This window comes from Prionailurus bengalensis, chromosome B1 (assembly GCF_016509475.1).
Source record: "Prionailurus bengalensis isolate Pbe53 chromosome B1, Fcat_Pben_1.1_paternal_pri, whole genome shotgun sequence".
Classification (NCBI taxonomy): domain Eukaryota; kingdom Metazoa; phylum Chordata; class Mammalia; order Carnivora; family Felidae; genus Prionailurus; species Prionailurus bengalensis.
Window position 1 is genome coordinate 117,999,305 of NC_057344.1, and position 27,133 is coordinate 118,026,437.

At 34.4% G+C, this 27,133-nt stretch overlaps 1 protein-coding gene across 1 annotated transcript in view; it reads right to left on the bottom strand.

The window, feature by feature from the left end:
- Positions 1-27,133, bottom strand: part of TET2 (tet methylcytosine dioxygenase 2) — a 137,575-nt gene that overhangs the window by 18,171 nt on the left and 92,271 nt on the right. The window contains 4 exon segments of the mRNA XM_043571292.1: positions 1,986-2,136; positions 23,718-23,926; positions 24,554-24,647; positions 26,025-26,115. Of these exon segments, the coding sequence (XP_043427227.1) occupies positions 1,986-2,136; positions 23,718-23,926; positions 24,554-24,647; positions 26,025-26,115 (545 nt within the window).

The window sequence follows — 27,133 nt, forward strand, 5'->3', positions numbered from 1 at the left end:
ACTCAGCATTTTATAAATATAAGCCTATGCCAGTAATAGGATAGGAGTATGAAGCCATAGAGTCTTAAAGAGGTCACATTCTCTACTCCTCCAATTAGCTGCCAAGGAAGATGAACTATTGGAAAGATTTGTTTGGCTCTCTTTATATTTTTAAGTGCTTATATTAAAAAGTTCAAAATTTGAAAAGATCTTTCCATTGAACAAAAAATTACTAGATGCTTCAAATATGGATAAAACTCTCAGAAGTAGATTGTGGTATATTTGAAGAACTTTGTAAGGTTTACTTGAAAGGAGGAATGTTCAGTTGCTCCTCCTCCCTACAAAGAACAGATTTTCCAGGTAATATGCTTATAAAATGGGAGGCGATGATACTCAAGTTATTCCATTCATCCTTAGAGGTTCTCATTTCATAGTGATATTTCTCTAAGAATGTTGATGTAACTACCTGGCAGAGATATACTAATTTGTATTTTAGAAGGTGAGGAGGTTTCTAAGCCAGGCTCTCCTACCGCCCTGAGGGAGGATGTTCCTATCCATCCCCAGGATTTGCTTTATATTAAATATGGTGAAAGTGATAAACTTTTATAAAATATTGGTTAAAAACAAAAGCTCTCCAGTGTGGGAAATTAAAGTGGCTGATGACATGTAGCCCATTTAATAAAGTTTATTAAAAATATAATCCTGTGGGGGTGCTTGGGTGGCTTAGTCAATTAAGCTTTCGACTTCAGCTCAGGTCATGACTTCACAGTGTGAGTTTGAGCCCCACATCTGGCTCCTTGCTGGCAGTGCAGAGCCTGCATGGCATTCTCTCTCTCTCTCCCTCCCCCACTTGTGCGCACGCTCTCTCTCAAAATAAATAAACTTTATATATACATACACACACACACACACACACGTTTATATATATAATATATATAAAATCCTGTGAAGAAAATTACATCATGATTTCAAGAATTTTTGCACTTTATTAAATTTCCACTTACTATTATAGTCACAAATAAAGCAACAAAGTTTTCATTTAGAGGGACATATCAATATTATAGTATGCATAGTATAACTATATATTTCAATTGCATTTAATCTTTGTAAGATAATTGTAAGGTTCAGAGAGTCAGTAAAAATTTGGTCATATCTAAATGTAAACATACTGAAGTTTTTGTATTATTCAATGAGCAAACTCTAGAAGCTACCCAAAAGTTATATTTGAGACCCATGTGTGAGTTATATTTGAGAAACATACAAATTCTTTAAAAAAATTTTTTTTAATGTTTGTTAATTTTTGAGAGAGAGACACAGAATGTGAGCAGGGGAGGGGCAGAGAGAGGGAGACACAGAATCCGAAACAGGCTCCAGGCTCCGATCTGTCAGCACAGAGCACAATGTGGCGTTTGAAGTCACGAACCGTGAGATCATGACCTGAACTGAAGTCGGATGCTTAACCGACTGAGCCATCTAGGTACCCCAAGAGAAATATATAATTTCAATTACATTTATATTAAAATCTAAATATTTTTTAGTTTCTTGAGTGCATTCATTATGATAACTTTAAGCTATCAAATCTCAGGGTATGAAAATGTGGTTAGAAATGATCTTTACTGAACGTGGCAGTGATGAATATGACTTTTTAAATTCAGGTTTGAAAGATGAAAGTTGTAACAATGAAATGTTAACATTTAGTTTTAATACCAAAGTGACAGTTATTTAAAACTCTAGAATTAACATGAAAGATAAGTATAGAAGACCATAGGTATTAAGAGTTTATTTTGCTCAAATTTTACTACTTTGGTATCACATGGTTGTTATTATGCTAACTTTATCAAATATTATAATGTGTATCTACAATTTAGCATAAATTTTGATTTACCTCAGAGGTGAAATCCTCTATGTTAATGAGAATTTAACTGAGTATGTCATACTGTTCACTTCATCTGTACTCATCAATTCTCCATGAAAAATACAGATTATATATCAGGAAGTACACAAACCTCTTTTGGGTCATCCCCAAGCAGCTTAAATTTTCTTGGGATCTTGCTTCTGGCAAACTTACATCCATTGTAGTACATACTCCATGAACAACCAAAAGAAAATGAGGCACCACAGGTCTCGGGGTCCAGCCCTTGACAGGCACAGGTTCTCCTGAGGGATCAAAGGACCAAGTTCATAGCTATCAATAACATTTATGTAGGCTACCAATCTTGTATTCTGGATGTCTGCATGCAAAAATAATAAAAATTAGTTTTAAAAGAAGTTTAACTCTATTAATTAAGCCTGCCATAACCACATCAGAAAATAACTATTTTAATTGATTTTGAAACACAATTTAAATGACTCTTTATTTTAACATATCACACAGAAAATTACACATAATTTTACAGCTTGCAAATGCTCACAAATAAAACATACTCAAGTAAGTAGCACCCAAAGTAAGAAACAAACATATACTGGCACTCCACAATCTCCTAATATGACCAGTAAGCTGTAATAATAATTTCTATCAGAAGAGATTAGTTGTGCCAATTTCATTCTGTATACAGTGTACTGTATATATATATATGGGGATGTATATGTATGTGCAGTTTTGCATATTTTTATACTATAGTATGTATATGTATGTATATGTATATATATACACACACATTTTTGCTTACTCATATATATACTATATAGCATATTTTTATTTTTATTTATAGAGAATACCATGCTTATTTTTATTTATAAATGTAGTATAAAAATGGGTAAAACTTGGGGCGCCTGGGTGGCGCAGTCGGTTAAGCGTCCGACTTCAGCCAGGTCACGATCTCGCGGTCCGTGAGTTCGAGCCCCGCGTCGGGCTCTGGGCTGATGGCTCAGAGCCTGGAGCCTGTTTCCAATTCTGTGTCTCCCTCTCTCTCTGCCCCTCGCCCGTTCATGCTCTGTCTCTCTCTGTCCCAAAAATAAATAAACGTTGAAAAAAAAAAAATTAAAAAAAAAAAAATGGGTAAAACTTTATATATACACAGGTACACACATACACACAATTAGATAGTATAAGCTTATTTGTGTCTTGTTATTTTTGTTCAACATTATGTTTGGGATATCCATATCATTGCATATAGTTGTACTTTTTCATGTGTTTATTCATGGAGTGCAATTTTCCATTGTATAAATATTTCACAAATTAACCATTCTACCATTGACAGGCATTTGAATACTTTCCAGTTTTTGGCTAAAATACAGTATTATGACTTTAGAGCCTAAGCCAGATATATCCTAAGAAACATAAGCAGACAAATTCAGCAAAGAAACCAAAAACAAAAAACCAAAGAAATAAAAAATGATGAAACAACCTACTAGGAAAACTAGTATTCTATTATGATTATTGTTATTAGTATTTATTATTCAATTATTTTTTCCAGATTTTTTGAGGTATAATTGACAAATAGTTAAGATATTGAAAGTGTACAAAGTGATTTGATGTATGTGTGCATTGTGAAAGGATTTGCCCACTGAGTAGTTAATATATCTATTACCTCACATATTTAACTCCCCTTTTTTTGGTAAAGAACATTTAAGTTATATTCTTTTAGCAAATTCCAATTATACAATACAGTATTATCAACTATAGTCCCCATGCTACACATTAGATCCTTAGACCTGATTCATTTTATAACTGAAAGACTGTACCCTTTTATCAACCTTTCCCTATTTCCCCTGTCCCCACAACCACTTTTCTACTCTGTTTCAGAGTTCTACTTTTTGGTTTGTTTCTTTTTGATTCCACACAGAAGTAACATCATGTAGTATTTGTCTTTCTCTGCTTGGCTTATTTCACTTAGCATAATGTCTTCCAGATTTATCCATCTTGTTACAAATGACAAGATTCCCTCCTTTTTTAAGACTGAATAATAACTTTCTCCTTCCCTCCCCTCCCTTCTCCTCTCCCCTCCCCCTCCTTCCCTCCTTTCGTGCCCCTCTCCTTCCCTTCCTTTCTTTCCCCTCTCCCTCTTTCTCCATACCAGATCATCTTTATCCACTCACCCATTGGTGGACTCTTAGGTTGTCTCTACACATTTTTCAGTGCAGATATTGCTGCAATGAACACTGAAGTGCATAAACTCTTTGAGATAATGATTTCATTTCCTTTGGATATATACTCAGAAGGGAGGTTGCTGGGTCATAATAGAAGTGGTAGTTCTATTGTTAATTTTTTGAAGAATCTCCATACTGTTTTCCATAGTGTACCAGTTTATGCTCTCACTAACAGTATACAAGGATTCCTTTTTTCCACATTCTTGCTAGCATTCTTATCTTTTTGGTAATAAACATCCCAACAGGTGTCAGTTGATATCTCATAGTTTTTATTTGTATCTCCCCAATGATTAGTGATGTTGAGCACATTTTCATGTACCTGTTTGCCATTTGTACGCATTCTCGGTAAAAATGTCTATTCAGGTCCTTTGCCCAATTTAATTGGTTTGCTTTTTTGCTATTGAGTTGTATAGGTTCTTTGCATACTTGGATATTAACCTCTTTCTGGGTGTCTGGTTTGAAAACATTTTCTCCCATTCCATAAACTGCTTCTTCATTTTGTTGATGGTTTCCTCTACTGTTCAGCTTTTTGGTTTGCTGTAGTCACTCTTACTTTGCTTTTGTTGCCTTTGCTGTTGTTGTTAAATGCAAAAAAACACTGTCAAGATCAATTCCAAGAAGTTTACCCCTATGTTTTTTTTTTTTTCCTGGGAGTTTTACAGTTTCAGGTCTTCTGTTCAAAACTTTAATCCATTTTGAGTTGATTTTTGTGTACAGTGTAGGAGAGGTCCAGTTTCATTCTTCTGGGTGTGATATCCACTTTCCCCCATAGCACTTATTGAAGAATGATCCTTCTCCCATTGTATAGTCTTGGTTTCATTAAAAAAATTAACTGACCATATTTTCATACATGTATTTGTTGGCTTTGAATTCAGTTCCATTGATTAAAGTGTTTGTTTTGATGCCAGTACCATACTGTTTAATTAATATAGCTCTGCAATATAGTTTGAAATCAGAAAGCATAATGGCTCCAGCTTTGTTTTTCATTCTCAAGACTGCTTTGACTGTTTGGGGTCATTTGTGATTCCCTATAAATTTAGGATTCGTTTTTCTTTTTTTTTTTTTAATTTTTTTTTTTTCAACATTTATTTTATTTTTGGGACAGAGAGAGACAGAGCATGAACGGGGGAGGGGCAGAGAGAGAGGGAGACACAGAATTGGAAACAGGCTTCAGGCTCCGAGCCATCAGCCCAGAGCCTGACGCGGGGCTCGAACTCACGGACCGCGAGATCGTGACCTGGCTGAAGTCAGACGCTTAACCGAACCCAGGCGCCCCTAGGATTCGTTTTTCAATTACCATGAAAAATGCTATTGGAATTTTGATAGAGAATGCATTGATTCCACAGATTGTTTTGGGTACTATGGGGATTTTAACAATATTGATTCTTCCAATCCATGAACATAGGCTATCTTTCCATTTATTTGTCTTTTTTGATTTCTTTCATCAATCTTTTGGGGTTTTCAGTACACAGATTTTCATCTCCTTGCTTAAATTTATTCCTAGGTGTTTTATTCTTTTTGATGCTTGTGTAAATGTGATTGTTTCCTTAATTTCTCTTTCTGTTAGTTCGTTGTTAGTATATAGAAACATAACTGATTTTTGTATATTGATGTATGCTACAACTTTACTGAATTTGTTTATTAGTTCTAACAGTTTTTTTGATGAGGTCTTTAGAATTTTCTATCTGTAATATCATGTCCTCTACATATAGTGATACTTTTACTTCATCCTTTATTTGGATGCCTTTTATTTTCTTGCCAGATTGTTCTGGCTAGTATTTCAAATAATTTATTGAATGAAAGTGGTGAGAGTAGGCATTTTTTTGTCTTATTCCTGATCTTAGAGTAAAGCCTTTCAGCTTTTCATCACTGAGTATAATGTTAACTGTGGTTTCCTCATATGTGGTCTTTACTATGTTGAGGTACTTTTCTTCTATACTCAGTTTTTATTATGAAAGGATGTTGAACTTTGTTAAACATGTTTTCTGTGCTTCTTGAGATGATTATGCAATTTTTATCCTTAATTTTGTTAATGTGGAATTGACTGGGTATGTTGAACCATTCTTGCATTTCTGGAGTAAATCCCACTTGATTATGGTATATGATCCTTTTAATGTACTATTGGACTTGGTTTGCTAATATTCTGTTGAGAGTTTTTGCATTTAACTTTTCATCAGGGATACTGGCAGATAATTTTCTGTTTTTGTAGTGTCCCTGTCTGGTTTTGGTATCAGTGTAATGTTGGCCTTGTAAAGTGAGTTTGTAAATAACTCCTTTCCTTCAACTTTCTGAAAGAGTTTGAGGACTGTGAATTCATCTTCAAATGTTTGGTAGAATTCACCATTGAGGGCATCTGATCCTGGACTTTTCTTTGTTGTGAGGTTTCTGATTACTGACTCAATATCCTTACTAGTAATTGGTCTGTTCAGATTTTCTTTTTCTTCATGATTCAGTTTTGGTAAGTTGTATGTGTTTAGGAAGTTAGCCATTTCCTCTAGGTTGTCCAACCTGTGGGTGTACAATTGTTCATAGTGTTCAGTTATAATCTTTTGTATTTGTGTATCACCTGAAATGTCTTCTCTTTCATTTATAATTGTATTTCTTTGAGTCCTTCTTTTTCTTCGTAAGTGTAAAGGTTTATTATTTTGTTTATATTTTCAAAAAAGTAGCTCTTAGTTTCATTCATCTTTTCCATTGTCTTTTTAGTCTCTATTTCATTTATGTCCACTCTGACGCTTATTATTTCCTTCCTTCTGCTAACTTTGGGCTTAGTTTGTTCTTTATTAGTTTCCTTGAAGTGTAAAGTTAGGTCGTTTGAGATTAAAAAAAAATTTTTTTAATGCTTATTTGTGAGTGTGTGTGTGTGTGTGAGAGAGAGAGAGAGAGAGAGAGAGAGAGAGAGAGAGAGAGAGAGAGAGAGATTGTGAGTGGGGGAGGGGTAGAAAGAGACAGAAACAGAGTCCAAAGCAGGCTCCAGGCTCTGAGCTGTCAGTACAGAGCCCAATGCAGGGCTCAAACCCATGAACTGTGAGATCATGACCTGACCTGAAGTCGTATACTCAAACAATTGAGCCGCCCAGGCGCCCCTGAGATCTTTCTTTTTTAATGCTGATATTTATTACTATGAAGTTTCCTCTTAAAATGGCTTTTTCTGCAGTCCTAAATTTTAGTGTATTTGTTTCAAGACATTTTTTAGCTGTTATTTCTTTAATAAGCTTTCTACTCCTCTCTATTTTGTCTCAAGGACCCTGTTATATTGGTCCTCTTATGGTGTCTCATAAATTCCTTAAGCTATCTTCACTCTTTTGCATTCTTTTTGCTTGATGTAGTCTACTCCTGAACCCATCTAGTGAATTTTTCAGTTTAGTTATGTATTCTTCAGCTCTGTGACTTATGTTTGCTACTTTAAAATATTTTCTCTTTGTTAAAATTCTTGTTTTGTTTATGCAATTCTGTACTGACTTCAGTGAAAGTCACAGTCTTAGTAGTATTTTGAAATTATTTATGTATACTGTGACATAAGGAAGTCATTCTTAATGTCAATAAAAGAATTTCAGTGTAAGAGAAGTGTAAAAGATCAGTAGATATCCTGTAATATTAATTACAAACAGGAAATAACAATATAAATTCATGATTTGAGTTTAAAAGCTCACAATCACTCTTTCTAAAAAATAATTACTATGTCTGCCCACTGAAAATGCCTAAAATTAACAATATCTCGGTGACAATGAACATATCTGGGCAAAAATTATGACCTCTATCATTTCTCATCAAAATGAAATAGGTTAAAACCCCAAGTTAATAATGATACTAAAAAGAAAGAACAGACTAATTGATCATTTTGGGTGATTACTAAGACACCAAATCCCCATTCTCAAATTTCACAACTAAAGATATATACCATGCATTTATCTGTTATTTATTCACAATCTATATTTAATGGCAATCAGTTGATAAGAAAAAAGTTCTTTAAAGATTTCTGGCTAATAAATGCAGAAGGAATGTTGTAATTAGAAATTATCATTTTAGAGATGTCAGCAAAAATGGCAGAATAAGGATCTCTGAAATTTCCCTCCTCCATAACAGCATTGAAAATATTAACAAATACTGTCAGAATGAACTTTTCAGAAACCTGCAAATTAACTAAGACTTGAAGCATTCCAGGGAGTTGATTCAAGAAAAGCAATGAAATTTCAGTAAGAAGAAGCTTTGTGGTTTTTAGTTTGCCCTATTCTCATTGTTCCCAGAACTCTATGACAACCTTCAAAACAACTCACATTTATAGTAAAAATCAGCAGTATGGCAACCACTGAAAGGGGCAGAATTAGGTTAGCTATCCTCTAGTGCTCCATCGTCAGAAAAGTGTCATTATTTTACCTATTTGGTAGTTCTCTACAAGACACTAATAGCAAGGCTGTCTTCATTTTACCTTAGAGTTCACCTATTATGTACAGCCTTTTCCCCAGGAGGTGTTTGTAACTGTTAACCACTGTGACTGCCTGAGGTGGTGGATAACAGTTGGCATTTAAAAAAAAAAAAAAGGCTAATTCAAAAGCTTAAAGTTAAAATATTGGAAATAAGATATCCATAGGAGGCTTTCAAAAGCCAACATGTTCCTGGTAAGCCAGAAAGCCATATGCATATTGTATGTTCACTCACAAAAGACATAAACTCTAAACTGACTAAACTTGAAGCTCTGCACAAGCAGGGAATAAAGGGGTAAGGCAGAGTTGTAAATTGCCTGGCTGACTGTTAAAGGCATGCTCCAAAACACATACAGAACTCTCGTGGTAAAGACTGGAAGACTTACTGGTTTTAGGTAACTAAGGATCTCTGTCTAATCATTAGGTGACCACTAAGCTAACCAAGCAGAGATTTCCACAGCTGCTCATGAGGAAATAATATAGATTTTACTGAAATAGTTCAGAAAAGTCACTAAACTAACAACAATAACAAAGCCTGGGTAGGGCAGAGAATCTAATTTCCTAAATTACCACATTATATTATTTGAAACGTCCAGTTTGTAACAATTATAAAACATACAAAGAAACAAAGTGTGGTCAATACAGAAGAAGAAGGCAGTTAATAGAAATTGTCAATGAGGAAGTTCAGATGTAAGACTACTAAACAAAGACTATGAGTTATTATTTTAAGTACGTTCAAAAAAACTGAAGGAAACCATGCTTAACAAATTAAAAGTAGGGGTGCCTGGGTGGTTCAGGTCGTTAAGTGTCTGACTCTTGATTTAGGCTTGGATCATGATCTCATGGTTTGTCGGTTGGAACCCTGAACCTCACCCCTCTCTCTGACCATCCCCCACTCTTTCTCTCTCTGCCCCCCTCTTTCAAATAAATAAACTTAAAAAAAGTAACTAAATGTAGGAAAACAATGTTTTATCAAGTAGATGAGATAAAACGAAATAGAAACTATAATAATAAAATGGGAATTCTGGAATTGGAAAGTAAAATAACTGAAATTAGAAGGTCCATTAGAATGGTTCAACAGTAGACTTGAGTAAGAGAGGGAAAAAGCAGTGGGGAAAGAAGCTGAAAATAGGTCAGTTGAGATTATCCAGTCCAAGAAACAGAAAAAAGAATGAAGAAAAAATAGCAGAACCTCTGAGACCTATGGGGATACTATCAAGCATACCAACATATTCATAATGAACATCCACAAAGTAGATGAGGGAGAGTAAGAGAGTATGAAGTAGGAAAACTATTTGAAGAAATAGCCCAAACTCCCCAAATTTGATGAAGATTAACCTACACATTCAAGAAGCTCAGCTAATTCCAAGTAGCATGAAAATTGTGCCACACCTAGAATAATTATAAAACTGTTGAAAGCCAAAGGTAAAGAATCTTGAAAGCAGCAAGAAAACTCATCATATACAAGAGATTTTCAATAAGATTAACAGCTGATGATGCCTAAGACATATAGAGGCGCTGGGATGACATATTTAAATGTTGCAAGAAAAAGACCATCAACTAAGAAATTCTATATATATCAAAACTATGCTTTAAAAGTGAATAATAAACTAAGGTATTCCATGACAAATACTAGAGTGTTTATTGCTATTAGCCCTACTCTACAAGAAATTTTAAATGGAGTCCTTCAGTCTGACAGGAAAGAACACTAGACAGTAATTGAATCCACATGAAAATACAAAGAACACCAGTAAAAGTAAATACATAGGAAAATAGAAACAACCTTATATATGTATGGTTTTTTAACTCTTTTTTCTATATGATGTAAAGGCAACCATATAAAGCAGTAATTATAAATCTGTGTTAATGTATATACAATGCATAAAATTGTATGACAATAACAGCACAAAGGAAAAGGGGTGATTGGAGCTGTATAGGAACAAAGTTTCTGTATATCAGTGTAATTAAATTGGTATTACTCTAAATTATATTGTTATAAGATGTTAACTAAAATCCCCAAGGCAACTACTAAATATGTAACTCCAAAAAATATAATAAAAGTGACAAGGGAGTTAAAATGTTCTACTAGAAATATCCATTAAACACAAAATAAGGCAGTGATGGAAGAAGAGTTAAAAGACATACAGAAACTGATAATAAATTGGCAAACAATAAATCCTACTTCAACAGTAATTACATTTACTGTATATGGTTTAAATAATATAATTAAAAGGCAAAGACTGGAAAAATGGATTGAGAATTTCAACTATCTGCCATCTATGAGACTTGGTTTAAGGGTACAAATAGGCTGAAAATAAATGGATAGAAAAAATCATGTAAACAGTGATTAAAAGAGAACTGGAGTAGCTATACTAATAACAAAGTAGGATTTCAGACAATATTATTACCAGAAACAAGTACATTTTATAATAATAAAAGGGTCAGTTCATAAAGATGTAACAACTATAAACACACATGAACCTAAAAATAGGGTACCAAAATAAATAAAGTTAAAAATGACAGAATGAAAGGGAAAAAGATATATCTACTGTTGAAAGTGGAGTACTGAATAATAACAACTAGACAAAACTGAGGAACAAAAACACTAAGTCAACTAAGTTAACTAGTATCTAGAGAACACTTCACCAAACAGCAGAATACATATTCTTCTCAAATGTGCATGGAACATTCTCTAGGACAGACTATATGGCAGATCATAAAGCAAGGCTACCTAAATTTAAATGATTAAAATCATGCAAAGTGTATTCTTTATCAATGGAGTGAAATTATGAATGGAGAAGCAGCAAAGGTGGGTAATTAATCAATATGTATGTATGACACACTCCTAAATAATCAGTGAGTTAACTAAAAAAATCATAAGGGAAGTTAGAAAATACCCTGCAATAAATGAAAATAAAAAGTTAAACTTTATGGGATACATCTAAAGCAGAAGTAGAGGGAAATTTATAGCTTTACATACCTGTATTTAAAAAGTTCTGAAATCAATAAACTAATATTCTACCTTAAAAATCCAGAAAAAGAGCAAAGTAAACACAATGCAAATGGCATGAAGGAAATACTAAAGACTAGAGTGGAAATCAATGAAATAAAAAATAGAGACATAGAAATAAAAATGAAATAAAAAATAGAAATAGACAAAATCAAAGAAATCAAAAGTTTTTTGGAAGGATCAACAAAAATGAGAAAACTATACAGACTAAACAAGAAAAGTAAGAGAAAATCCAAACTACAAAATTAGGCATTAAAAACAGGACACTACTACTGACCTTATAAATTATAAGGGAATACTATAAAAATGATAGATCAACAAAGTAGATAACCCAGATGAAATGGACATATTCTTAGACACAAACTACTGAAACTGACTCAAACAGAAAGAGAGAATATAAATATAACTACAACCAATATAAAGACTGATTTAATAACAATAATAAACCTGCCAACAAAGATAAGCCCAGAACTACATGACTTTGCTGGTGAATTCCACCAAACACTTAAGGAATTAGCTCCAATCCTTTACAAATTCTTCCAAAAAATAGAAGAGGGAACACTTTTCAATGCATTCTATGAATCCAGTATTAACCTGATACCAAAAACAAAGACATCACAAGAATGTAATATACTAATATCATTCATTAATATAAAGGTAAGAATCCTAACAAAATACAGCAAACATATTTCAACAACATGAAAGATTTATACATTATAGTCATTTGTGATTTATCTCAGGAATGCAATGTTGGGCCAATGTACAAAAAATTAAAGCAATATAACACATGATCATCTTAGTAGATGCAGAAAAAGTCCAATACCTTTTCATAATAAAAATAACTAGAATAGAAAAAAAAAATCCTCTACCTGATAAAGAGCTTCCACAAAACCTACAGCTAGCATAATACTTAATGGTGAAAAATTGAAAGTTTTTCCCCTAAAATCAGGAACAAGACAAAAATGTTTGCTCTTGTCAATTCCATTCAATATCTACTGAAGGTTCTAGCCAGGAAAATTTAGGCAAGAAAAAGAAATAAAGGTATTTAGATTGGAAAGGAAGAAATTAAATTATCTGTATGTGTAGATGAAATAATCTTGTATGTAGTAAATCCTAAGGAATCTATCAAAAAAGCACTAATGAATTAGTTTCATAAGTCTGCAGAATACAAGATGAACACATAAAAACTTAATTGTTGCACGAAGACTTAATGAAAATGAAGAGCTAAATGAAAAAGAGATAAGCAATATGCCTGATTAAAAAAAAAAAATCAAAATAATGGTCATAGATACTGGACTTGAAAGAAAGGTGAATGAACTCAGTCAGAACTTCAACAAAGAGAAAGAATGTATAAAAATAACCAGTGTTAGCTGAAGTATTCAGTATCTGAAATGAAAAATGTCCTGGAGGGAATCCCCAGCAGGTCAGAGGATGCAGAAGAATGGATCAGTTATCTGGAATATAGGAGATGGAAAGCAACCAAGCTGAACAGCAAGAAGGAAAAATAATTTAAAAAATGAGAATAACCTGAGACTCTGCAACATCATCAAGCAAAATAACATTCACATTATAGGGATCCCTGAAGGATATGAGGGAGAGAAGGGGGCAGAAAACATATTTGAAAAAAATAAGAGCTGTAAACTTCCCTAATTTAGGGAAGGAAACAATTGTATCTACAAAAATTAGTCAAAGGACAAATAAAAATATGTAAAATATAACACTGTATACACAAAATATGGAAGGAGCACAAAATTTTCATGCTTTTGTGTGTTCAAATTTAAGTGCAATTAACTCAATACACACAGCCACACACACAAGATGTTCTATATGAACCCAATGGTAACCACAAATGAAAAACTTATAATAGGTACACAAAATAAAGTAAAAGGAATCCAGGCATAACATCAAAGCAAGTCATCAAACCACAAGAGAAGAAAACCAGAGAAGAAAAAAGGAATAAAGACCTACAAAAAATACCAGAAACCATTAACAAAATAGCATTAAATACATACCTGTCAACAATTACTTGGAATGTAAATGAACTAAATGCTCCATTCAAAAGATATGAGATGACTGGCTGAAAAACAAGACCCATCCATATACTGTCTATAAGAAAAGAATTTAAACCTAAACACTCACATAAACTGAAAGTGAAAGGATGGAAAAAGATACTCCATGCAAACAGGAAAGAAAAAAAAATGCAGTAGCAATATTTATATTAGACAAAATAGATTTTAAAACGAAGACAGTAGTAAGAGACCAGGGACAACATAATGTTAAAGGCATCAATCCAATAAGAGGATGTAACAGTTATAAATATCTATGCACCCAACATAAGAGCACCAAAATATGAAAAGCAAATATTAAACAGACATAAAGGGAGAAACGGACAGTAATACAACACTAGTAATACCCCACTTACATAAATGGATAAATCATCCAGACAGAATATCAACAAGGAAACATGGCTTTGAATGACATATTAGATCAGATGAACCTAACATATATATACAGAACATTCCATCTAAAAACAACAGAATAAATATTTTTTTTCAAGTGCACATGGAACATTTTCCAGGATAAATCACATTAGGCCAGAAAACAAATATAAATAAATTTAAGATGATTAAAATCATATTAAGCATCTTTTGACAACAATGATATGAAACAGGAAATCAATTGCAAGAAAAAAACTGGAAAAAAACCCACAAACCTCACAAACATGTGGAAGCTAAACAACATGCTACTAAACAACTAATGTGTTAACAAGAAACTCAAAGAGGAAATAAAATAATACGTGGAGATAAATGAAAACTAAAACACAACAGTCCAACATCTTTGGGACACAGACAAACCAGTTCATCGAGTGAAGTTTATAATATTACACGCCTACCTCAGGAAATAAAAATTTCAAACAATCTAACCTTACACCTAAAGGAATTAGAAAAAGAAAAAATCCCAAAGCTAGTAGAAGGAAGAAATAATGAAGATTAGAGCTGAAATGAATGAAATAGAGACTAAAAAATAACAATAAGATCAATGAAACAACTGATTCTTTGAAAAGATAAACAAAACTGACAAATCATTAGCTAGACTCATCAACAAAAGGAGGACTCAAAAACAGAAATGAAGGAGGAGAAATAACTGACATCACAGAAATACAAAAAATTATAAGAGTATTATAAAAATTATATGCTAATGAATTAGAAAACCTAGAAGAAATGGATAAATTCCTAGTAACATATAATCTTCCACAACCAACTCAGGAAGAAATGGAAAATATGAACAAATCAATGACTAGTGACAAACTGAATCAGTAATAAAACTCCCAAAAAAATCTAGGACCAGGTGGCTTCATAGATGAATTCCAGCAAACATTTAAAGAAGAGTTAATACTTATTCTTCTCAAACTATTCCAAAAAATAAGAGGCAGGAAAGCTTGCAAATTCATTCTATGAGGCCTGCATTATCCTAATATTAAAAACAAAGACACCATAATAAAAGAAAACCTAATGAACACAGATGTAAAACTTCTCAACAAAATATTAGCAAACCGAATTTAACAATATATTAAAAGGTTTATTCAGCATGATCAAGGGGGATTTATTCCAGGGATGTAAGGGTGGTTCAATATTCACAAATCAATCAATGTGATACATCACATTAACAAGAAGGATAAAAACCATATGATCTCTCAATACATGCTGAAAAAGAATTTGACAAATACAACATCTATTCAAGATAAAAACTCAAGTGAGTTTAATGGGAATACACCTGAACATAATAAAGGCCATATATAACAAATCCACAGCTAACATTATACTCAATGGGGGAAAACTGAGAGTTTTCCCTCTCAGATCAGGAACAAGACAAAGAAGTCCACTCTCACCTCTTTTATTCAACATAGTACTGGATATCCTAGCTGCAGCAATCAGACAAGGAAAAATAGAAAAAAAAACCCATCCAAATTGTAAGGAAGAAGTGAAATGATCACTTTTTCCAGGTAACATGATACTATACAGAGAAAACCCAAAAGAATCTACCAAAAAACAAACAAATAATAAGGTTATAGGATATAAAATTAATATACAGAAATGTGTTGTGTTTGTATACATTAATAACAAAGTAGCAGAAAGAGAAATTAAGAAAAACAGTCCCATTTACAATTGTCCCAACAAGAATAAAACACCTAGGAATATATTTAATCAAAGAGGCAAAAGACTTATACTTTGAAAATTATAAGACATTAATGAAAAAATTGACAATACAAAGAAATGGAAAGATACACCATGCTCATGAATTGGAAGAATTAATATTGTTAAAATGTCCATACTACCCCAAACAATGTATAGATTCAAAGCAATCCCTACAAAAATACCAATAGAATTTTTCACATAAGTAGAACATATAATCCTAAAATTTTTATAGAACCACAAAAGACCTCAAATAGCCAGAGAAACCTTGACAAGAAAGCTGGAGGTATCATAATCCCAGACTTCAAGATATGCTACAGAGCTATAGTAATCCAAACAATATGGTAATGGCACAAAAAATAGCCACAGAGATCAATGGAACAGGACAGAGAACCCAGAAATAAAACCAACCGTACACAGTCAATTAATCTATAAAAAGGAGGCAAGAATATACAGTGGGAGAAGACAGCCTTTTCAATAAATGGTATAGGGAAAAATGGACATCAACAGGCAAAAGAATGAACTGGATGGCTTTCTTACAGTATACATAAAAATAATCTCAAAATGGATGAGGACCTACATGTGAAACCTGAAAACTCCTAGAAGAAAAAGTAAGCAACAATCTATTGGACGTCAGCCTTAGCAACATTTTTCTAGATATGTTTCCTCAGGCAAAGGAAATAAAAGCAAAAATAAACTATTGGGAATACATCAAAGTAAAAAGGTTTTGCACAGCAAAAGACACCATCAATAAAACAAAAAGGTTAACCTACTGAATGGGAGAAGATATTTGCAAATGACATATCCAATAAGGGGTTAATATCCAAAATATATAAACAACTTCTATAGCTCAACACCTAAATAAATAAATAAATAAATAAATAAATAAGGTAAAGGACCTAAATAGATATTTTTCCAAAGAAGACATACAGATGGCCAACAGATACCTGAAAGGATGCTCAATATCACCAGGCATCAAGGAATGCAAATCGGAACCACAATGAGATATCATCTCGTACCAGTCAGAATGGTTAGCATCAACAAGACAAACAAATGTTGGTGAGGATGTGTACAAGAAAAGAGAGTGCTCCTGCACTGTTGGTGGGAACATAAGTTGGTGCTACCACTATGGAAAACAGTTTGAAGGTTTGTCAAAAAATTAAGGGCACCTGGGTGGCTCAGTTGGTTAAACGTCTGACTTTGGCTCAGGTTATGATCTTGCGGTTCATTAATTGGAGCCCGGCATCGGGCTCTGTGCTGACAGCTCAGAGCCTGGAGCCTGCTTCGGTTTCTGTGTCTCCCTCTCTCTCTGCCCCTCCCCTAATTGCACTCTCTTTCTCTCTCTCTCTCTCTCAAAAAAAAAAAAAAAAAAAGAATAAAACATTAAAAAAATTTAAATAAAAAAATAAAACTAGAAACACCATATGACTAGCAATCCAAGAATGAAATCAAAATAACTACATTTAAATACCATCAAAAAGAATACTTAGAGGGGTGCCTGGGTGGCTCAGTCGGTTAAGCATCCGACTTCAGCTCAGGTCATGATCTCGTGGTCTGTGAGTTCGAGCCCCGCATCAGGCTCTGTGCTGACAGCTCAGAGACTGGAGCTTGCTTCGGTTTCTGTGTCTCCCTCTCTCTCTGACCCTCCCCCGTTCATGCTGTCTCTCCCTGTCTCAAAAATAAGTAAATATTTTTTAAAAATTAAAAAAAAAAGAATACTTAGAAATGTAACAAAAGTATGTAGGACTTATATACTGAAAACTATAAAACATCATTGAAAGAAATTAAATACCTAAGTAAATGTAAACACATCCCTTTGTTAACCAATTGGAAGGCTTAATACTGTTAAGCTGTCAATACTCCTCATAGTGGTCTACTGATTGAACAGAACCCCTGTCAAATCCCATATGGGGAAATTGAAAAAGTGATCCTAAAATTATCAAGGACATGAAAAGAATCCAGAGTAGCCAAAAAAAAAAAAATCTTGTAAAACAGTTGGAGGACTTAACATAAATACAGAGAGAGTGGTTGCCAGAGGGGAGGTGGTAGAGGGAATGGATAAAACAGGTGAATTCCAATTTCAAAACTTACTACAAATTACAGTCATTAACACTGTATAGTATGCCATAAGGACTGAAATGTAGGTAGATTAATGGAATAGAAGAGTCCCAAAATAACCCATACATTTTTGCCAATTAATTTTCAACAAGAGTGACAAGACCATTTAATGGAGAAAACAGTCTCCTCAACAAATGGTGCTGATCTATATGCAAAAGAATGGTATTGGACTCTTACATCATAAAATTAACTTAGCAGGGATCAACAAGCTAAATGTAAGAGCTAAAACTATGATACTCTGTAAAGAAAACAGAGGTAAATCCCCAAGACCTTGGATTAGGCAATGGCTTCTTAGATATGACACTAAAAGTACAGGCAATTAAAAAATACATACATTTGATTTTATCAAATTTGAAAAATCCTGTGCTTCAAGGATATTATCAAAAAAGTGAAGAGGCACCCTACAGAATAAAAGAAAATATCTGAAAGCCATATATTTGCTAGAGTTCTAGTATCTGGAATATATAGAGAACTCTTGCAACTCAAAAAATATGAACTCAACTTAAAAATGAGTGAAGAATCAAGTAGGCATGTTCTAAAGAAGACATATGAATAGCCAGTAGTACATCAAATAATGTCTAACATCATTAGTCACTTGGGAAAAGCAAATCAAAATGACAAGATACGCTTCACACCCACTGGGAAGGCTATAATAAAAAAAGACATACAATAACTAGTTTTGATGAGGATGCGAAGACACTGGAACCTCGACATACTGCTGGCAGGAATGAAAAATGGTACAGCTCCTTTGGAAAACAGTTTGGCATTTCCTCAAAGAGTTAAACATAGAGTAACCATATGACTAACAATGTCACTGCAAGAGAACTGAAAACATATGTCCATACAAAAACCTGTACACAGATGTTCACAGAAGCATTATTCATAATAGCCCCAAAGTGGAAACAATACAAATGTCCATTAATTGATGAATGGATAAGGAAAATGTGAGATATGCACACACACACACACACACACACACACACACACACACACACACACTGGCATATTACTCATCTACTAAAAGGAATAAAACACTGATTAATGTTATGATATGGATGAACCTTTAAAACATTATGCTAAGTGAAAGAGGCCAGGCAGAAAGGCCAAATATTCTATACCATTAATACAAAATGCCCAGTACAGGCAAATCTATAGAGAAAGAAAGCTGATTAGCAGTTGCCATTTTAGGGGAGAGGAAAATGGGAACTGACTGCCTAATAGGTACAGGGTTTTCTTTTGGGAATGAAGAAAACGTTGCACAACTTTGTGTATTATTACACAAATGAGTATATTGCTAATATTAGTGTGTTACTAATATTATACAATATTAGTATATTACTAAACCACTGAGTTTTAAGCTTTAAAATAGTGAATTTTAGGGGCGCCTGGGTGGCTCAGTTAGCTAAGCATCTGACTTCAGCTCAGGTCATGATCTCTTACTTGTGAGTTCGAGCCCTGCATTAGATTCTCTGCTGTCAGCATGGAGCCCATCTCGGTTCCTGTCTCCCTCTCTCTCTGCCCCTCCCCAGCTCGTGCTTTCTCTCTGTCTCAAAAATAAAACATAAAATACAATGGTGACTTTTATGGTATGTGAATTATATCTCAAAAAAATCTCTGCATAACAAGGTAGAGTGACTTCAAGATGATTTCCTACATGAAGTGGCTACTAAAAGGCATTTTTATTTCTATATTATTAGAATATTATTAAAATTAGCATTTCTCAGCTTCATTTTAACATGACTCAGAATTTGGCTCATGGTTACAACATTTGTTTACAACAAATCAGTAAAGCAACTGTAATAAAAATATTCATCTATGTAACAGATTTTTAAAAACATTCTCAACCTTTGAGTTACCATCTGGATTTCTACTGTAAAGGAAATATATAACTTTAAACTAAAAATTAGATCAGATATTCAACCTTATGCAAGTTTACAAACTAGCAAAATAAATTCAAATGTAATACATAAATTTATACTTTGAAAAATAAAAAACTTGTGAATTTGCAAACTCAAACAAAAATAATGGAAACAAGCAACGATCCTCAATCAATACACTACACCATTAGGTGAAAGTTTTCTGGGAAAACTTTAGGATGGACGAATCAAGCTGACAACTCCTGAACTCACTGAACACTCTTAAAATCACTAAGAATGGAACAAAGCAGACATTTAACCCTCCTGATGGATATGAAGAATTAAGATTATTTCATTACCACTTACAAAAGCATTTTTGCCAATATATGCATACATATACACATACGTAACTTTTTAAGTCTCTTAATATCAATGCACAAAAGACAGTTGGGATAGAGGGATAAGGTGAATAAAACAAATGTGCAATTACATACCCAGAATGTGGGAAATTTTACAGAGCAAATTATATAGTCTCTTTAACAAAAAAATTCACTAAAGAGAGGGGGAACTATTATAAATAAAAAGAGGCTTATCGAAACTATAATTTGTCTTCCAAACTGGGATACTTTTGAAAGCGATAGAAAGTTTTATTCATAAATATGCAAGACAATAGGCATGAACTGGTACCACTCAAAAGCCTCAATCAAATACAAGGTATGGGCTTTCTTGTTGGCAATATAGTTTTGCTTTTTATTATTATTTTTTGAAAAAGATCCAATTAGGAATCTAAATGTGGTCTGAACATGACATGAAAAGATATTAAAGAATCACTGTCAATTTTGAGATGAATGAAAATGACAGTGTAACTAGGTTTTATAAAAAACATCCTTGTCTGTTAGAGATATACACTGTCTGTTAGAGATGGTATCTGTGTTTTGCTTTAAAACACTGTCGGGGTGGCAGTGGGGGTAGGAAGTGTAGGGGAAATATGTGAAATAGTATTGATAAAATGTTGATAAGTATTGAAGCTATGTAATGGGTCCACAGGGATTCATTAGACTGCACTCCTCCGTTTAGGCATGTTTGAAAATTTTTATAATATAAAGTTAGCTTAAAAAAAAAAAACAAAAAAACACAACATTTAACATCACCCAGCATGGCAAAACACATTTCTGGCTTTGACTTTCTTATAATGACACTCCCACAACTCTTAACTTGCCAAAAACATATTGGTTAGGTGGTTAGGCTTAGTCATAAAATGGAAATCTCAAAGGGAAATCTTTAAAGGAGAAACAGCTGGTTAATCTCAAAGGAAATGTAAAAATCCATTTTTGACTTTCCCACTGAAAGATTACTCTGAGAATTCTTTTCTGGACTCACAGTGGTTGGTTATGGCGCATGTAGGCATTGGGATTTGTAAGAACTCGGTGACGAGATTCATACAGCCTTGAATATTAAACTGAGTCAGCAGCCCCAATTTGAGATTATCCTCTGTTTTTGGCAAAGTCATAATTCTAACTTCTGCCAAATATAAAATGTATTTTATGGGGTATTAGAAACTTCAAAAGCTGTATCTGAATGAAGTCTCTATTGCCATTGGTGTCTGTTTTAATTGTGTATGTTAAGTACATTGTTTTGTTTTTTGAGAATTATTCTAAACACTCTTAGCCCCAAGCTAAAATTTAGTCTAAATAATTACTCACCCTTATGATGGAATTCCGGACAAAGAGAAGCAAAAGTAGGCAGACTGGCCTTTAAAATGTTTTAATCATTGAAACACATATTTCAATAGTTTTGTACTCGCCTCCTATTTAGACCACTTACACTGTAATTTTTCTTAGATCCTGGCCCAATCTTTTACTGTTCATGGATTTTAAATGCAAAATAATACAATTTAGGAAAGTTCTTGACAGAATTTCTTTCTATATGTCAGATTCCATGACAGGCAATGGCATTTATAGAAATTACAGAAAAGCCTTCAGGGGAAAAATACCAGATATATAATAACTGAAAATTAAATCAATTACAAAAAAATAAGAAATATAGTTTGCATGAAACTTCAAGAAATTTAAATTAAAACACTGCTATTTTCACAAGAAGTTCCTCAGTAGTTTAGAAGTTCAAGCCATCAAGTCTAAAAGGAAGTCTGCTTTAAAAAACAAGGCAGAGGGGCGCCTGGGTGGCTCAGTCGGTTAAGCGTCCGACTTCGGCTCAGGTCACGATCTCACGGTCCGTGAGTTCGAGCCCCGCGTCGGGCTCTGGGCTGATGGCTCAGAGCCTGGAGCCTGCTTCCGATTCTGTGTCTCCCTCTCTCTCTGCCCCTCCCCCATTCATGCTCTGTCTCTCTCTGTCTCAAAAATAAATAAAAACGTTAAAAAAAAAATAAAAAAAAAACAAGGCAGATAGTTAATTCCTGAGAAAAGTGCTATCAGGGACATCATCTCAAGGTGCCTTAACTTCATTTTCTTTGATTAAAGGCATTTAAATACATCTTTTAAAGAAGGAGCAAGGGAAATTAGGGTAAACTGAAAAGTATTTTACACATAAAGCTGTCCATCATAGGTTTATGAGTCATATGTTATGAACCAGATTTCCACTTTCCAACACATCAATTATAAAAGTGGATTTATGGCAGTGAGGAACACACACACATACATGAGATTTTTGGATCATAACTACCACGGGAAGCCAAGTCCCCACCTTTGATATGTGAACAGTAACTTTCCTAGACATATTATTTATAATTGATTTGCATACCCCCCATGACCCAGAGAGAGAATCCATGTTAGTATTTACTAACCATGTTAGTAAAGCTATAGTAGTCAGAATAATAGTCAGCAAAGGAACAAATGAGGTTACAATGGGATGTTGCAATGAGTGGCATAGTATTTCTATAAATTCAGTAAACTATATTGCAGTTTGGTGAATGCAGAGGAAAGGAGACTAAAGGAAGAAATGCAAAATTAAAAAGAATTTTAGAACTGGGGCGCCTGGGTGGCTCAGTCGGTTAAGTGTCAGACTCTTGATTTCGGCTCAGGTCATGACCTCAGGGTTGGTTGGAAGATCGCCCTGTGTAGGGCTCCGTGCTGAGTGTGGATCCTGCCTGGGATTCTCTCTCTCTCTCTCTCTCTCTCTCTCTGACCCTCCCCTGCTAGTGCTTTTTCTCTCTCTCAAAATAAACAAATAAACATTTTTAAAAAGTTATTTTAGAGCCAGCTGTCAGTAAAATTACACTGTAGCATTTCAGTGTAGCACTGTGAATTCTCCCATACTCTTTTTTAAAAAATGTTATATAGGAATAGCAGAGGAAGAATAAAAATGAAGCTTTCTCCAAGTGAAGATTTAAACTTCCTAAACTGGATAAGGTTGACAAACAAAGATATACTAGTCCTTGGATGCACTAAATATATTTAACTGCATACCCCTGGCTCTGTTCCAAATGTTTATATTCCTGGAAAATAATGCATAAATAGCCACTAATTTCTTGATTATTTAGTAGCAGTAAAAATGAAAGCAATTTTTATTGGTATTGTGAAAATGATAAACTTGATTGAACTGAAGTCTGAATCAGTCTGTTTCTACAGAAATTCTATAAGCCTTATATTTTCATGTTTGCTACATTAAGGTCCTTGACCTGGGAATCCTAAAATTTCTCATCAAACTTACTTTCTGCTTCAGCTACTGCAACACAGAAATGGTGTCAATACTTACTAATGTGGTTGCCAGCCACACAAAGGGCTGTCACATGCGCCAAGTGGACACACAGATACTTTCAAATTTACGGCACGACTGAGTTCATGTGGGTACGGACATTCAGACTTGCAGCAAGCTGCTCCTAACTAAATGTCTACGCCGTCTGAAGGTACAAAAGAATTCATGGAATCGCCTCGGATTACCCGTGTTAGCAAATACGACTTCCTACTGCAGGACTGGGAAACAGGCATTTCGATCCCCATTTAGTAAATGTACAAATGCAGGTTCAACTCTCTTCCCACAAACCAATAATTAGGTTTTGCTCTTAGTGGAAAGAGAGGGAGGCATCACTTACTCTTCATTCAGGGCACACCGACGATTGGTGAGAGTGCCATATTTCCTCAGCGTTTCGGTGAGCTCTGAGTAGAGTTTGTCAGCCAGAGACAGTGGGATTCCTTCCCACACCAGGATGAGAATCACAATCACAGCCGCCTCACAGGTGTGGCCAGCTCGCTCCCGCACCAAACATAGTAGCTTCTCCTCGCTGCAGCTTCTGCGAACCACCTGTGTGGGTCACCATTCCACCCCAACACCCCCACCCCAACCAAAACAAAACAAGGGTCACTTGTGGCAGATGAGAGCATTGATTTATGTACGTATATTTTTGCATGTCTGGGTCACAATTAGGGCAATGTTTGCCAGCTCCTGCAACTTGCCTTTTGCCAGCCATCTATACGGTGGGGTCAGAATTAGGCGGGATGCAAAACCGTGCAATGTTTAGCAGACTGTGCCCAGTACAGTGGGGGGCAATGCCCCCTACATTAAAGCTAGAGCTACATGGAAGACACGCTCATCTTTTTTCACAAAGTTCAAGGCTTTCAAAAATGACAACATAAAGATTAATGGAAGGTATTTAAAGGATTAAGGGTGACTTATTCCTATCCCAGGAAGAATCATAGTTTTTAGCAAATTGAATGGACCTCGTCTTCGCTTTCAATTAAATACAGTTTGTACCTGACTTAAAAACTAATCTTCCTTTTCTTTAAGAGATGACACAAAATAAATATAAGCAATGTTCATTTCAACCGGCATAAATGACTCTTTGATCTGGGTAACCCAATTCTCAGAGTTAGATTAATGAATCAAAATGCCCACGATTGAAGATCAAAGGCCTCATCAGGTCACACTTACCCATTTAGCAATAGGACATCCCTGAGAACTTTTGCCTTCTTTACCAGTATAGATGACTCTTTCAATCCTAATAGCTTTACCCTTCTGTCCAAACCTTAAAAGAAATCCACAGAAACACACACACATAAAATTAGCAAATGAAGCTGAGGCAACCAAAATACTGAACATTTGAGCATAATTTTATTCTATGACCACATCCTGAGAAATGAATGGTTTATTTTTAAAAAATAGATAACACACTTTAAGCTTTATACTTCTTCAGTATCAAAATATATGGATAATTGTAATGAACTATTTTGAAATTATATGTTGGGTGAAAATAATGGGAAAGCTTATTTTTAGACATAATTTCACAAAGCACAAAACTTTTTTAAGTTTGTTAAGTTCAGTCTTCTAAGACATATTACTATTTGGTTTTTGTCCTTTACTAAATTTAGCTATTTTAAAACTTGGGGAATCACAATAGATTCTAGTTAGAACTGTTCCTCAAAGAATCTCTAACATTTTTAAAAAGATGGTTCACAAATCACTAGCATCCAGCAATTTTGAAAACATAGGATAGTTCTAGAAATAGATTATATTTTTCCTTAGGACCAAGGCACTACTTACTGCTTGCTAGTAACAAAAGGCACTTAGGGTATCTGCCAGGCTACTAGATGATTATTTAGTGAATTTCTACATACTAGTTAGCAACGAATAATTTGTAAATTGGGCAAGAATGATACAAAACATGTCCTTGCTGCCCAGAACGTCTCCTAATATATTTTAATGATAACACTGCCTACCTCTTAAAGAAAGGCACCCTAGCACAGTAACAGCTCACTGCTGGGGATACCAATATGAAAGTTTCTCTTTGCATTGATTATCTCACTCATTAGAGTCTTCTACATGCAGGACTAACTGTGTAGATTCAGGTAAATACTTGCATACCTGTGATTAACAGTAAAAAAAAAAAATGCAGCTATAAATAGAATCCTCTCTATTTCTATTCAGCATCTCACACTTACCCTCTGCTCATACTAAGGGATAACGTCCCTAGAGGGAACTACTCGTTTACAGCTCTAGGTGAATTTAACTCAACGGCTCCTTTCTTGTGCCACATTTCCCCGCTGTTTCTTCTGCGACCCTTTATCATCGAGTGGGAAAGCCAGAGTGGGGCCTGTCTTTGCAGCCGGTGCCAGCACCCTTGCGCCTGGCAGGCTGGCTGGCTGGTTCTTGTGCGTGCCTGGGTTTTCTGGCATCCATCTCCAAGTGGGCAGCCTGTGCCAGCTCGCAGACTATTAGTCCTGTCAAATATTGTGACTCTCTGGTGAATAGCACAGTGTGTAGTGCTGGCAACCCTGGAATAGCTAAGCCTACTAATAATTACTCAATTTACAATTGTTTACTGCTTTGTATGTGAAAGCTGAAAAAATTCTGACATATACAAAAGGATAAACGTTAATCTGCCCTGTGCCTTTGCGTTAATTACCTTTCTTCCATGATTTCTCTAATAGCTGCCACATTAGGACCTGCTCCTAGATGGGTATAAAAAGGACCTTCATCTTTTTCAATAATTTGCTCTGTTGAGATAATAGAAGATTATTATTTTAGACCTCAATTATACTAAATATAAAGGCTACATCCACAAAGCTTATCCCCCAACTGCACATTAAGGGCCCTAAATGTGACTGTAAACATTTTTTTCTTTAAAATGAATAAATTGATGGACTAATCTATTAGAAAATGTGCCAAATAATTAAGTATATGTACATGCTGGCTGTTGGATAAAAATATATTAAATTACATTTCAGATACGGAATAAGAAATTATTTATTTTAAACAAAATAAGTGGAACTAAACAAAACAGTGAGGGAATTAGATTATATGTAATACCAACTAAAATTCAGTTTTTTGAATTGAAACAAAATTTTATAGCTAACTAGAAGCCTGCCTGATACTTGGATGTTAAAAGATTAAAAATAAAATTTCCTGTCTTCTCTCACCCCAGGATATTGCTCAGTTTTTATTGTCAAGGCACCTTTTTCTCCTCTTGTTTCCCCTCAACATTTAATAGCTGAGTTTTGAAAATAAGAATATTGAATCCAGACCCATATTTGTATGTACTTGAGAATAATTTGATGAGAGAAAATCCTGGAGAGAGGGTCAGGTAAAAGGAAGAGGTTCTTGTAAACTACCAAAGATGGAAAGTAGGAGGAGAGGTTAGGATGATAGAAGAAACTGCAGATGATTAGAACTTACCCAATGTTATCTATGACTGCACCCCTGAGGCAACCTAATATTAACCACACAAAGGGGCAGTATGGATCCTCCCTCCATTGTTCTATAAAACGTGGGGTGTCCCGTTGTAAGAGGAATAAGAAAAGGCGGGCGGACCATTGGCCACATTAGTTTAACATTTGTTTTTTCAAATGTCTTCTACTGTGTCCAAGTCGAGGAACTGTAATAAAGTCTTCATATATACATATATTTATGCATCTATTGGCAAGATGGTTTCCCTATTCCAATGGACCTATTACATATCCTGAATTTTTTTTTAAAAAAGGTGTTTGTTTAAAAAAAAAGAAAAGGAAAAAAACA